This window comes from Arachis hypogaea, chromosome 12 (assembly GCF_003086295.3).
Source record: "Arachis hypogaea cultivar Tifrunner chromosome 12, arahy.Tifrunner.gnm2.J5K5, whole genome shotgun sequence".
NCBI classification, from domain to species: Eukaryota; Viridiplantae; Streptophyta; class Magnoliopsida; order Fabales; family Fabaceae; genus Arachis; species Arachis hypogaea.
The window spans coordinates 17,089,595-17,104,685 of NC_092047.1; the positions used below are offsets into that span (position 1 = coordinate 17,089,595).

Sequence of the window (15,091 nt, forward strand, 5' to 3'; positions counted from 1 at the left end):
GGAGAGAGAAGAGGGGAGTGCGTTAGAGAGGAGCTGTGATGGGAAGGGAAAGGGAAGGGGGAGTGTCCGTTGGGTAGAGGGAGGGAAGGGGGTCGTGATGGGAAGGGAGAGGGAGGAGGAGTGTGTGTTCGAGAGGGAGGAGGGATTAGGGTTTGGGGTGGTTTGCCAAGTCACCATGGCCATGTCAGCATTGTGTTTGTCGGAGATTTGCTCCGGCGAACTTGGGGACATATTTGTCAAATTTTAAAATTTTTTAGGGACTATTTTGTCAATAACAAAAGTTAGGTACCATTTTATCAGCGCCAGAATATTTGGTATTTACCTCTATTATTTTATTTATGGAGTTCTTATTATTTTTTATATGAGTTCTCTTTTTTTTGTTAAATTTTGTTTGACATTGTACATTTTTATAAGTGTAGTTTTTGTATATTATATTCATTATTGTTATTTTTTTATAATATGATTTATTGATTTCATTAGGTAGAACAAATTAAACAAAAAATTAATCATAAATAACAATAATAGTAAAAAATTATAACATACTAAAATAAAATACTAAAAGTATTAAAAAATTATATAAAAAATACTAGAAAGGTATAAAAAAATTAAATATACTTAAAAAATACTATAATTTAATATCATGTATTTTTTAGTAATTATATATCTAAAAGTAATTTTAACTAATATTATCCAAACAATTCATTTTATAAAAATTAATTTTAATTTAGAATTACCAAATATAAATCATATTGGCACAAACTCACTTCTACTCAAAATCAATTTTACAAAATCACACTCATTAATTTCAGAGGACAAGTGCTCTGTTAGGATTTTCTAGTGCTCTGTTATGGTTTTTAATAGAGTCTTTGCTGCCGTCAAGACTGCACTGTCAACGTCAATTAAATTTCAACACAAATCTCTGACTACTAGTTTGACAAAGATAATCTACGTAATCTGCATGGCTGAGGCAAGGAGGGATGAAGATCAGACCGAGGAAGACAACCGAAAAGGAGGTAGGAATGTGATTCTGCTGGAAGAGGCAGACATATCAGAATGTATTAACGCTTGCTCCAATAGTCTGTATGGTAGACTCTTTGCTTTCAAAACCTTCTCAGTTGGAACCATGGGGAATGCTTTAAAGGCTATATGGGAAAATCCGGAGGGATTTAGCGTGAGTGACAAAGGGGACAATTATTTCCAATTCTTTTTTAATAAAGAGGTGGATGTCTTGCATGTTGAACATGGTACTCCATGGCTATTTAAGGATTACGTGCTCCATGTCAAGAGATGGAAGGAAGATCAGAACAGTGATGAAGAGATTGTTTCCAATTTTCCAGTTTGGGTTCAATTTTGGGGTTTGCCAGAATCGTTTAAAACCCTCGAAGTTGGACGTAAATTGGGAGAGAGGCTGGGCACAGTGTTGGAGGTAGGTAAATTTCAGATGAGAGGCAGAGAAATTAGGATTGTAAAGGCCAAGATCAATATTGAAGCTACCAAGAAAGTGAGGGATCAGTTAATTGTTGCAAGACCTAATAAAAAGGAGGTAGAGGTGGCATTGCGCTATGAGAGACTTGGAAAGTTTTGTACCTACTACGCAAAATTGGAGTACGAGGTGAAAAACTGCCATGATCTGCTGAAGGACACAGAGAGTGATAGGATAAAAGAGGATGACATTGGCAAATGGGTTAAAGCCAGCCAAGTGGGAATACGAATTAACTCTGAAAGAGAAAGAACATTCAACAACTCAGCCCAGAATCAAAATAAGGCTACTCAACGTAAGAAAAAGCCGGTCTTAAACTGCTTATTGGAGGAATTTGCAGGGATGTCAATGCAAGAGGAGGAACAAAGTTTGAAACCACAAAACGCTGGCAACAAGGCAGCACCTGAGTCACCTCAATCAGCCAACTCTAGAATAGAATGCATGGAGATTATCATAGCTGGTCAGTCCAATGCCAAGGAGGATGAAGGACAACCTATGCAATTCACTATTGGGCAATGTCTCACAACAGAGGAAGGCAGGAAGTGGAAAAAATTAGCAAGACAAGGTACTGGAGGGTTGGATACTAAAGTTGGATCCAAAAAAAGGATGATGAGTGGTATAGTTGAAGGATCTACAAAAGAAAGCAAGAACAGAGGATGAAAATACAGTTGAACAGGGGGTGAAGGGTGCCAGCCTACAAATGGCACCCAAGGCGCCATGAGAACTATAGTTTGGAATTGTCGAGGTTTGGGGAGACCCCTGACAATTCACACCCTAAAAGGGATATGTAAATCCCACTCCCCCGAGATTGTGTTCATAAGTGAAACAAAGAACCAATCTCGACAGGTGGAAGCAAAATTCCGAGCATGCAGCTATGAAAGCTGGCATATTGTTAACCCGTCAGGAATCGCAGGAGGACTTGCGCTAGCTTGGAAGGACAGCATCAATGTTCAAATTATAAACAGCGGGGAATTCTTTGTAGCAGCTGAAGTTAAGGAGTTTGGAAACAATGGGGTATGGATGTTCATTGGTGTCCATTTGAGCTGTTCGGAACAAATTCGAGCCTTACAGTTTGAGGAGCTTACAACAATGAGTCAACAACTGGAAGAAAAAGTGGTAATAGCGGGAAATTTTAATGCTATAATAAGTCAGGCGAAAAAGGAGGGTGGAGACCAAAAATCAGCAACTACCATTGCAACATTCATTAATTTTATTGATAGCAACAAATTAGTGGATATTGGAATGGTGGGGCGGCCTTTCACGTGGACAAACCGAAGACAAAGAGAGGATTTGGTGAAGGAGAGGCTTGAACTCTATTTAGTAGGGATGGGATGGAAGCTGAAGTTTCCGAATGAGTGGTACACAAGCTCACAGAATCAGGCTCGGATCATGCTCCTATCTTGATGGAAACTGAACCTCAATCCTGGCATAGTAAAAGGTATTTTAAATACCAGGAATATTGGTATGGAGAAAATGATGTCAAAAGAATTGTCAGCGAAGTGTGAAAAATGGAAGTAATAGGCTCGGTTATGTTCTCCTTGGCCCAAAAGTTGAAAGAATGTAGATATAGATTAGTTCAATGGCAGATAACTCACAAAGCAAACTCTTGAAAAGAAATTGAGGACCTTCAAGCTAGCCTAGAGGAGCTGCGGGTGGCTGGAATCAATGGGGGAGAGGAGATTACCAGATTGGAAGAGAAGTTGGAGCTAGCATATATGAAAGAAGAGAGCTATTGGAGAGAAAAATCTAGAGTCAAATGGCTAAAAGAAGGAGATCAAAAAACCAGATTCTTTCACCAGAAATTTCAATCAAGGGTGCGAAGGAACAGAATTTGGAGATTAGTTGGGAGGAACAATGAGATTGCATCGAAACCGGAGGATATTACAAAGGTAGCTGAAGACTACTTCTACGATATTTTTACTTCTTCTTGTTCGGTTGATCCGAATCCATATTTGGAGGATTTGGAGCCTAAGGTTACAGCTTCCATGAACCGTAGGCTCCAAAGGCCGGTAACTATGGACGAGGTCAAAAGAGCTATGTTCAGTGTTCATGCTCAGAGTGCTCCTGGTGATGACGGGTTTACAGCTAAGTTTTTTCACTTTTTCTGGGATATAGTTGGAGGTGACGTTTTTAAGGCAGTGCGAAGTTTCTTTCATAGCGGTAGAATTCTAAAAAGCTTCAACTATACTCAAATTTGTTTGATTCCAAAGGTGCCAGATGCCAGTGACATGACTCAGGTACGACCGATTAGTTTGTCCTCAGTTATGTATAAAATTATTTCTAAAGTTATGGTGCACCGACTACAAGGTATTATGAATAAAATCATAAGCCTAAATCAGAGTGCTTTTCTCAAAGGTAGACTTATTTCAGATAATATTCTAATTGCCCATGAATGTATGCACTATTTGAAAAATAAGAGAAGTGGAGCAGATCATGAGATGGCTATTGATGAGCGGATATTTTATACGCTTTTTGGGGTTAATTTCATATAGTTTTGAGTATGTTTTAGTTAGTTTTTAGTCCATTTCTATTAGTTTTTAGGAAAAATTCATATTTCTGGACTTTACTATGAGTTGTGTGTTTTTCTGTAATTTCAGGTATTTTTCTGGCTGAAATTGAAGGAGCTGAGCAAAAATCTGATTCAGGCTGAAAAAGGACTGCTGATGTTGTTGGATTCTGACCTCCCTGCACTCAAAGTGGATTTTCTGGAGCTACAGAACTCGAAATGGCGTGCTTCCAATTGCGTTGGAAAGTAGACATCCAGGGCTTTCCAGCAATATATAATAGTCCATACTTTGCACAAGAATAGACGACGTAAACTGGCGTTCAACGCCAGTCCTCTGCCCAATTCTGGCGTCCAGCGCCAGAAAAGGATCAAAAGCTGGAGTTGAACGCCCAAACTGGCGTTCAACTCCACAAATGGCCTCTGCACGTGAATTGCTTAAGTCTCAGCCCCAGCACACACCAAGTGGGCCCCAGCACACACCAAGTGGGCCCCAGAAGTGGATCTCTGCATCATCCATCATAGTTTATCCAATTTTTGTAAACCTAGGCTACTAGTTTAGTATTTAAACAACTTTTAGAGACCTATTTTGTATCTCATGACATTTCAGATCTAAACTTTGTATTCTCTGACGGCATGAGTCTCTAAACCCCATTGTTGGGGGTGAGGAGCTCTGCTGTGTCTCGATGAATTAATGCAAGTATTTCTGTTTTCCATTCAAACACGCTTGTTCCTATCTAAGATGTTCATTCGCGCTTAACTGTGATGAAGGTGATGATCTGTGACATTCATCACCTTCCTCAAACCACGAACGTGTGCCTGACAACCACCTCCGTTCTATATCCGATTGAATGAGTATCTCTTAGATTCCTTAATCAGAATCTCCGTGGTATAAGCTAGAATTGATGGCGGCATTCATGAGAATCCGGAAAGTCTAAACCTTGTCTGTGGTATTCCGAGTAGGATTCAAGGATTGAATGACTGTGACGAGCTTCAAACTCCTGAAGGCTGGGCGTTAGTGACAGACGCAAAAGGATAGTAAATCCTATTCCAACCGGATCGAGAACCAACCGGTGATTAGCCGTGCTGTGACAGAGCGCGTGAGCGTAGTTTTCACTGGAAGGATGGAAGGTAGCCATTGACAACGGTGGTCCACCAACACACAGCTTGCCATAGGAGGACGTGCGTGCGTGAATCAGAAGACAGAGGAAAGCAGAGATTCAGAAGACAAAGCATCTCCAAAACTCCAACATATTCTCCATTACTGCACAACAAGTAACCTTTAATTTATGCTCTCTTGGTTATTCGCAATTCAACTGATAAACATAATTGACTTCCTGACTAAGATTTACAAGATAACCATAGATTGCTTCAAACCAACAATCTCCGTGGGATTCGACCCTTACTCACGTAAGGTATTACTTGGACGACCCAGTGCACTTGCTGGTTAGTGGTACGCGTTGTGAAAAGTGTGATTCACAATTCGTGCACCAGCTATTAAACTAGATATGAGCAAGGCTTATGATAGGATTGAATGACACTTCTTATGGTACATCATGGAAAAGCTAGGCTTTGATGCTAAATGGATTAACTGGACTAAGGAATTGGTAACGACTGTTTCTTACTCTATTGTTGTGGAAGGGCAACCTTTTGGCTACTTTAGGCCAAATAAGGGCATTCGACAGGGTGACCCCTTATCTCCATATCTATTTCTTTTTTGTGTGGAAGGGCTTTCCTTCTTGCTACACAAGGCAGAGCAAAACAGGTTAATTCAAGGAGTTAAAGTTAATCGGAGATGTTAAACAGTTAATCACCTTTTGTTTGCTGATGATTCAATCCTTTTTTGCAAGGGCTCACCTAATACAAGCTAAAGCATTTTGGAATTGCTAGAGATCTACGAGAGTTTCAATGGGCAAAAAGTCAATTTGAACAAGTCGGCCATCTTTTTCAATCACAACACACCTCAGAACACAAGACTAGCAATTGCGCAGACACTAAATATTGAACATATCGGAGCCCAAGACAAATACTTGGGGCTGCCCTCCATAATTCAGAAATCAAAGAAAGCAACCTTTGGAGCTATCAAGGATAAAGTTCAGAAGAGGATTATGGGTTGGAAAAGAAGTTTATTGTCCTCAGGTGGCAGGCACACGCTATTGAGAGCGGTAGGGGAAGCGATTCCTATTTATACACTCTCTTGTTTCAATCTCCCTGACACGCTGTTAACTGAGATTCATAGCATGCTCTCGCAATTTTGGTGGGTCAAAAAGGCACAGAACGAAGAATGGTTTGGATTAAATGGGATACAATGACGAGACCGAAGAAAGATGGAGGGTTGGGGATCAAAGATCTAAGGGCACAAAATTTGGCCTTATTGGACAAGCAATATTAGCGTTTAATGAAATACCCTAATTCTACACTGTCAAGAATGTTCAAAGCTAAATATTTCAGATATACAGATTTCTTACATGCAGAGATAAGAAGCATACCGTTGTGGGGCTGGAGAAGTGTTCTTGAAGGCCGCAAGGTGATTGAGAAAGGCTTGTTATAGAAAATAGGCTCTGGTGCTAATGTCCGCATCTTCCATGATCCCTGGCTCCCACCATCATTGCCCTTTAATGTCCCTCAAGCTGCAATGACAATCCCACCGAATCTGCAAGTGTATTATGTTAATGCGCTACTAAATCCTGATAGAAGCTGGAACATAAACCTGATTGAGTCAATTTTTCCAGTTGATATATGCAATAAATTTTTTTCCATCAAACCAACAGAGGAGGAGGATGAAGTTAATTGGTGCGGGACAAAATCTGGTATATACGAAGTTGGATCAGGATACAAAGTTGCTTATGGGTTCTTTCATTCTCCTACTTCATTGATGCCTCAGAACATACAGAACAACATAGTATAGAATAGCCTTTGGGAATTGAAATTACCTCATAAAATTAAGATTCTTTTATGGAAGAGTCTTCATGAAAAGCTTCCGATTTTGCAACAAATCCATAGCCGTTTTTTATCCACCCCGCCACTTGTCCAAGATGCATGCTGAAAGATGAATCAATTTCTCATGCCTTGTTCCAATGCCCTCTGTCTTCAATAATCTGGAGTCTAAGCTTAATAACCCTGACTTATGGCAAAGAGAAGAGGAGACCTTCATCAATTGGTGGCAACGAGCTTTATCTTGGGCAGCGGCTCAAATCGAAGGTAGACAAAAGATCCTCTTTATTGCGGCGCTGTGTTGGAGTACTTGGAAAGCGAGGAATATGTGTGTTTTTGAGAAGCTAATAAGCCTAGTGCCGAAGATAGTGCAAGAAGCCAGCAGTCTAGTACGTGAACTCAATAGCCATACCTGATGAATGCTAATAATTTCTCTTTATTCTTACTTTACTCTTTCTTAAGCTATTTGTCTTCCAATCACATTTGGTGATAATTGGGAATACCCAACTTCTTTTGTAGTTCCTAATGGAAACATTCTTATTTTATAATAATAAAATAATATCTATCTTTAAAAAAAAAAACTCCAGTTTCATAAACCCCAATTCAAACGTACACTAACACCCATGATTTTGAAAATTGGATCGGATTGGTCGGTCGGACCGGTTCAACCATGAATTGGAAATTATAACGGTTCGATTTACATGTAGAAACCGTTCTGATAAAAACTGGCAGAGAACTTTTGAACCGGCTGGGAACCGGCCGGTCGAATTGGAATCGGAACCGGCCGGTTCGAAGGAAAAGCTCCCTTCAGAGTTCAGACATCCACTCTCGTCTCTTCGCGTGACCCCTGCCCCTTCCTTCCTGAATCAGAAAGCAACCCTAGCCTCTAAACTCCAAAGGCTCAAACGGTAACCTTAGCCTCCACCACCGCCATTGTCTTCGTCGACCAGCTTCGTCGTGGTAGCCTTCGTCTTCGTCTTCGTCTCACCGTCGTCGTCTTCGTCTTCCTTTTGTCGCGTTCGTCTTCGTCTGCCACTCTGCTCTCTGATCGCCGTCGCCGTCGTCTGCTCGGTGCAGGTCAGTTCTCAGTGCTCGCGTTGTCTCTTTTTTTTGTCACGACAGCGCCGCCGTGCTTGTTCGCGTCGCGGTGGAGCACACCCGAAGAACCACTAGCGCCACCCTCGTTCATCGCGCCACCACCGTTCTTCGCACCTCCGTCCTTGTTGCCATTCACCGAGGCACCGACCTTGGTGCCATTGCTTTGCTCCGCCATGCGACAACAGATCCAGTGAGTTTTGCTCAATTGAATTTCTTAGGTCTAAACTTTCAATGTGCAGTTCTATTACTTCTTCCACTGCAGTTCTGATTTTTGAAATTTGGCATGAAGTTTTTTAGTTGATGCAGTTGGTTTTGCTGTTACCGAATTTGTGTTGCTGCTTCATTGTAATTACTAATTTGTAATCATTTAATTTCTGTTGTTGCTGATTTTGTATGTGAAATTGTGGTTGGTGATTGCTGAATTGTTGCTTGATTCTGGCAAGATTGAAAGCATATGTAGTTAGCGATGATTGAACCATCTTAGAGCTTTCCCTTCCATAACTTGAATCATTGAATGATTAGCTATGATTCCCTTCTATATCTAGTTTGTTCTGAACTCTGTATTCTTGGTGTTATTGAATCATTGAATGCTTTTTTTGGTTAATTTTTGGAAAAAAGGTTATTAACTTTTGTTAAAATTATGCTGAGATTTTGCTAAAATTGTGATTGGCTGAAAATCTTGTTAATCTTTATTAAAATTATATTAAAAATTTTGTTAAAAGTTTGTGGAGCTTTTATTTGTTCATCATGATCATTCTTTTGTTAGAGAAGAAATAAATTTGTCATATTTGTTTTTAATGAAGAAATAGATGAATTGAAATAACTCAATTAACTAAATAAGTAGATGAACGAATATTTGTTATTGGTTTGGTTAATTCAATAAATTTCTTTTGTTTTTTGTGATTTTTTTAATGAGTTTAATAGTGATATAATGACTAATGAATGATAAATTGTTAATAATTGATGAGATTAAAGTTATACTAGATTTTGATTGATGTAGTGTTTTAAATTTAGAAGACATTTTAAGGTTTATATTTGACTATAATCATATTTGAGGTATTCATTTATAATATATTTATTATTTTATTATAAAACGATTTTTTTAGTTGAACCAGTTAGACCAATAAATTAATGAACCAATAACTAAAGCAGTTCGATAACCGGTCCGGTTTTCAGAACCTTGCTAACACCCCCTAACACCCTCGGAACGTCTCCCTAGACTCAAACTTCTCTCTTCTCTCTCACTGCCCATCCCACTAGTCTCTCTCTCAATCTCACTCGAGTTTCGTCTCAGTCACACTTGCCGGCGTCTCTCGTTCGTCTCGCGGCCTTCCTCGTCGTCTCACTCAAGTCTTCTCCCTAGGCTTCTCGTCGCAGGCGGCAGAGGCAACTCCTGGGGTCGTAGCTTGCTTCATGCCTTCTGTGGGGTCGTCTTCTGGTTTCTGCTCGCCGTCTTCTGGTTTCTGTTCATCGTCGTCGCCGTGGACTGTTAGTAAGTCCCCTGTGATCTCTTTTCCATATTTTCCTTCTCCCTTTATTTTGAGATGTTGCTGAATTGCTAAACTCAATTAATTTGCTTTGTTGTTGATGTAAATATTGCTGTAATCATGAATGAACTAGGAATTGTTGAATTTGTTGTTGTAAGTTGAATTTGCTGCTGAATTTGTTGTTGTAGGTTGAATTTGTTGCTGAAAATATCACCGGGATAGTTTTTTGGTTGATGAAAATCATTTCTAAGTTGAATTTGTTGCTGAGGATCACTGAACCTTGAATTTGTTGCAGCCTTGTTGAAATGATCACTTAGCTAAATTTTTTGCCGTTGTAAATCATCTTGGGAGCTAAATTTTGTTGCTGAAAATTATCATAGTTCAATGTGTTGTTGAAAATGATCAATGAGCTGAATTTTTTTCCAGAAGAATAGATTTGATTTTTAGTATTGATTGAGTTGATTCTTACATAGGCAATATTGATTTGGTATAATTAGTTGAATTTAGTTTTTAATTAGTTGGTAACAATGCTACGGAAGATATAGATGCAAATCAAAATGAAGGCAATGTTGGTCAAGCTCCAAATTTGTCCGATAAAGATATAGATGCCGATTTTGAGATCACTCCTTGGACTTCATTTACTTATTGTGTTATGTTTTGCTCTCTTCATTTAAATTAAGAAAGTATTTTATACTAGTGAGTAGTTTATTTTTTATTTTTACATCATTAGTTATGTTTAAGAATTGATACTTGTTTGTTATTAATATGGTTGTGAGGCATGCTTTTGAATTTTGAATTTTAAGCTTATTTTTTGTAATTTTATATTTATATTTAATTGTGACTGGATTAACCGGATCAACCAGTAACCTATCAGTTGAACAAGTGACCTAGTCGTATAATCGGGTTGATTAACGGTTTAGTTCTTACGAATATGCCTAACACACCATGATACAATAAATGTGAATTACACCACTTTTTTACGATTATGCTACGTGTACACCAAAATCAGCCATAGTATAAAATACATGTTGAAATACAAATACACATTGAAAATAAATTAAACTACATGTATTTATATACAAATACATTGGTAGCTGTTTTTAGTGTACGAATAACATTTTGACTTTTTTATCCATTCTTAATTAATTTTTGAGAAAATAGGTGTTTCAATTAAAAACAAATGAGAATATGGTTCTTCAATCAGAGAGTTTAAGAGGTTCTTTAGTCCCTCCTCAGCCACGTTCCTCCTCATCTCGAGGCCACTGCCGAGCAGGCTCGCTGGTCCGCCGCATGGTCTCTCTCTCTTGCTTTCACGAAGCCACTGATCAGGATCACAGGTTCCTTGCGTTGTCTATCTCTCCCTCTCACAAAGCTGCTGCCGTTGCCGCCGTCCTCTCGCAGGTCCATCCCCCTTTCTCATTGTTCGTGCTCCTTCCTTGTTCTTCATCAAAGATTGTTGTTCTTTTCATCTTATATATTGTTTTTGTTCTAAACTAATTGATTCTTATGATGTTAGTATTAAGATTGATTGTGCTCTGCTTTTGTTCTCTCTGCTATTTCTTATTTGTGGAATTTCATCAAACATGTTCTGCTCTATGCATTGCAAAAGTATGCTTGTGGTCGTCATGGTTTGTGATTGCATTACACAATTATTTATTATTTCCTTGCTTTTCGAACTAGAGTTGGTTGATTTGAGTCAGGGAAGTTATGAGGAGAATTTTCACTCTCCACTATGATTGAACTCTGCTTCTGTTGTCTATGGCTCTCTTTATCTAGAAGTGTGGCTAGTCACTAGAAAAGACTAGTGTTATAGTAATTCTCATCATGTGTAGGAACATAGAAGTGTTAGATTAGACTAAGAAATTGTAAAAGCAAGTCATGTCCTTTACTTTGTTTCCTCTTGTTGTTTCCTTATTGTATCTGTAAACTATGATGACTTGTTTTCTCTCAATGTAACTAGTGACAACAATGAATACTCACCTTCCGATCTTAATTACCATTCCACCAAAATTGTAGTGCCTCATAATGCTTGCATAATATTACATGTGGTGTTTCTCATGTTAAGCATACAACACTTAGCTGATTAGAGTCATCTTTATTCAAGTATTTAAATCCAAATGGAGGATTCTTTGGGTTGACTTAAGCTAGAGCCATAGATCAAATAGCCTTTCTGATATTCAGATTGTCTGAAATAACAAGGAAATAAATACTTAGTTGATTAGAGTCATCCTTATTCAACTATTTGTTCTTATGCTGTGTAAAATCAAGCAACACAATGTATATCAAGCACCAACTTATGAAGATAATAAGTAGTAATACTAGTGCTATCATTTGTGGAGGTGTGCTCTCAATTTTTGTGTGTGAAGTACAGAGAGTGAAAAGTGAAGTGAGTTGTGCACTATTTGTGCAGTGCAGTGCAGTGAAGAAAATTCATGTGAGTGGCAGAGAGATCAAATAAACAAGACTGAGGTTGCTTATAGGTGAGCTAGTAAAAATATTAATGTATGACATGCTGGCTTGCTGGAGAGTTAATTATAAGTATGAATTGTGGCCCCTTTAAATTGGATAATAAAAAGGTAAAAATCCAGTTTTAGTACCTTCTATTAATGTATAATATTTTGATTTTGTAACGTGGACTACTTATCTTCCAATCTTTGTGGTAAAGATTTTTGTTTTCTGAGTGTTGCTCTCAAGTTATTGGCTTTCCTGGGTAGAGCACGGGTGGTTACAAAAACTAGCCTTTTGATATGCTATCGTGGGGCCATCTCTTTGGGAGTTGAGTTATTCTTGGTTATGGGATCTTTCTTGAGGATGCTAAACTTTATGTTTTGTAGCCTGATGGACATAGTGTTAAGCCCTTGAGTTAATAAATCTGTAATAACACAAGGTTGCTTTGTGCTGAATATGTTGCTTCTAAAGATGTCTTTGCATTTGGTGGTTATTTAACAAATTCTGAAGGCACTCCCTTATGATACTTGATTTACCTTGAATTCTTATGTGTGAACACCTTCATTCATGAATTATTTGTGATACTTTCAATGGTGCTTGTTTTAAGGATTTAGGACAATTCGTTGCAGATTTGGAAAAATTGATGATGTTAGTTGTTTTTCTTTATTGTTTAGTGTTTACAGTCATTTAGGGACTAGAAAGATTAAAATTTTTCTGTTTGACAATTTTGTTTTATTATCCATTTTGTAATCTATTTGAGAGGTGTTCTTTTCTTTATTATTCTCCAGGTTATGCTGTAATGACAAGTGAAGATTCTTGTTCATTGTGTGTTCCGATCCATAAATTCAATGATATGGAGTATGGGGGCCTATGACAAAAGAACTCAGGCCAAAGTTTGATGCCTTTACATTTCAAGTGAATTCTCAATTCGGCTTTCATATTCCAGAGATTCAGATTTAATATCTGCTTGTGTGCTACCCATGGTTCGTAGACTTTCATCCTATTCTTCCAATGAGTTCATTCTTTCACTATCAACCTCCAAAATTTCACCTTTCTCAAAAATTTCAATTTTATCAACATCATCATTATCATCATTATCATCATCATCATCATCTTCTTCTTCTTCTTCTTCTTCTCCTCTGCCTCCTCCTCCTCTAGCCCCTGATCATGTCTCTCATTGTAAACCAATTTTTAGTCCCTTCTACCATCTCCTTCCTCATACCCAAAACCCTAACAAAATAGTCAACCTCATCTCTTCAACCTTGAAGCAAAAAAGTCCCAACCTTTCACTTCTTCAGAATGATATCAGAGCTATTCTCCCCAAATTGGGTGCCAATCAGATCTCAAGGATCTTACTTAGGTCCCAATCAGATTACTCTTCAGCTCTCACCTTTTTCAATTGGGTTAAGCATGATTTGGGTATTATACACACTGTTCAGAACTATTGCATAGTTATTCACATACTAGCATGGTCTGGAATATTCTCTGAGTCTATGAATTTGTTGTCTGAATTGATACAATTGGTTGAGGTTCAGAGTTTTGCCCCAAATGAAGACATTCATCAGAATTTGGCTGTGTGTGCTGAAAATTGTAATTGGAATCCAGTGATCTTTGATATGCTTATCAAGGCCTATGTTAAGGTTGGTATGATTGAGAAGGGTTTAGAAACTTTTCGGAAGAATGTTGAGGCTTGTTTTGTGCCTAGTGTAACTGCTTGCAATTGTTTACTTAGTGGTTTGTCTAAGTTTAACTATGATGGTTATTGTTGGGAAGTATATGAAGAGATGGGAAGACTTGGGATACATGGGAATGGTTATACTTTCAATATTTTGACCCATGTTTTGTGCAAAGATGGTGATTCGGATAAGGTGAATGGGTTCCTGGATAAAATGGAGGAAGAAGGATTTGAACCTGATTTGGTGACATATAATACACTGCTTAATAGTTATTGTAGGAAAAGAAGGTTGGAGGATGCATTTTATCTCTATAAGATCATGCACATTAGAGGCGTGATGCCTAACTTGATTTCGTTTACGGCCTTGATGAATGGCCTTTGTAAGGAAGGGAAGGTCAAGAAGGCTCATCAACTTTTCCATCAGATGGTTCATAGTGGGATAGATCCAGACATTATTTCATATAACACTCTCATAGGTGGTTATTGCAGAGAAGGAAAGACACAAATGTGTAGATTGCTATTGCACGAAATGATAGGAAAAGGGATTTGTCCCGACAACATCTCTTGTCGGCTTGTCATTAAAGGATATGTAAAGGATGGAAAGTTGGCATCTGCCTTGAATTTGGTTGTGGAGCTTAAGAGATTTAGAGTTAAGATTCCTGAAGATTTACACGATTATCTTCTAGTTGCATTGTGTAAAGAACGTAAACCATTTGCAGCTAGAAGTCTTCTGCAGAGGGTATCCGAGGATGGTGGCTATACACCTAAAGTGAGTACCTATAATGAAGTTGTGGTGTCTCTATGTAAATTCAATAACGTGGAAGAGGCAATCGTATTGAAATCTGAGATGGCAAAGAAGGGCATGAGTCTTAATCTCAGTGCCTATGGAGCTATTATACGCTGCTTGTGCGAGGCAAACAAGACTACGGAAGCTGAAGGTTTGTTGGAGGAAATGGTTTGTTCTGGTATTCTCCCTGATCTAGAAATATGCAGAGTGTTTGTAAATGGCTATTGCAAAGAACAAAATGTCGAACAAGCTGTTTTGTTGCTGAACTTATTTGCTAAGGAGTTTCAAGTTTATGATACCGAAAGCTACAACGCAGTTGTCAAAGTCTTTTGCGAGGATGGTAATGTGGCCGAGTTGATGGAGCTTCAGGATAGGCTGCTCAAAGTTGGGTATGTTCCGAACAGCCTAACTTGTAAGTATGTGATCCAAGGATTGCAGAAAACTATGGTACTAGATGATGAGTTATTGGACCAAACCATGCTTGAAACCTAGTAATAGTATTGTCCTAATCTAGGATTGTACCCCTCCCACTTAGCCAATTTTTTAGCCATGAATGCCCCAGGGCAATTCTTAACAATGTCTCAGCCAAATTCATAATTTAATTATGAGAGATACATAAACATAATTATACTAATATATAGATATATAGATGCTTATCTATATATTGTTTATATGGCAA

At 38.3% G+C, this 15,091-nt stretch overlaps 2 protein-coding genes across 12 annotated transcripts; both read left to right on the top strand.

Moving 5' to 3' along the window:
* The first annotated feature begins 2,197 nt into the window (after positions 1 to 2,197).
* LOC140176643 (uncharacterized) lies at positions 2,198 to 2,884 on the top strand. The gene has a single exon (XM_072208178.1). The coding sequence runs from the start codon at positions 2,198 to 2,200 to the stop codon at positions 2,882 to 2,884; it is 687 nt and encodes a 228-aa protein (XP_072064279.1).
* A 4,857-nt stretch (positions 2,885 to 7,741) lies between these two features.
* On the top strand, positions 7,742 to 15,091 carry LOC112727006 (pentatricopeptide repeat-containing protein At5g40400). 11 transcript variants are annotated; one of them, XM_025776604.3, is made up of 4 exons: positions 7,742 to 8,205; positions 9,192 to 9,507; positions 10,664 to 10,923; positions 12,739 to 15,091. In XM_025776604.3, the coding sequence occupies exon 4, from the start codon at positions 12,931 to 12,933 to the stop codon at positions 14,902 to 14,904; it is 1,974 nt and encodes a 657-aa protein (XP_025632389.1). In that variant the 5' UTR covers positions 7,742 to 8,205; positions 9,192 to 9,507; positions 10,664 to 10,923; positions 12,739 to 12,930; the 3' UTR covers positions 14,905 to 15,091. The 11 variants fall into 11 exon arrangements, with proteins under 11 accessions (XP_025632389.1, XP_025632392.1, XP_025632387.1 ...); XM_025776602.3 differs by having other exon boundaries at positions 7,756 to 8,205; positions 10,664 to 10,903; XM_072208942.1 differs by having other exon boundaries at positions 7,756 to 8,205; positions 9,310 to 9,507.

Bases quoted from the DNA above. Each gene is read 5' to 3' on its own strand.
- LOC140176643 (XM_072208178.1), top strand. From the start codon at position 2,198: ATGAGAACTATAGTTTGGAATTGTCGAGGTTTGGGGAGACCCCTGACA.
- LOC112727006 (XM_025776604.3), top strand. From the start codon at position 12,931: ATGGTTCGTAGACTTTCATCCTATTCTTCCAATGAGTTCATTCTTTCA.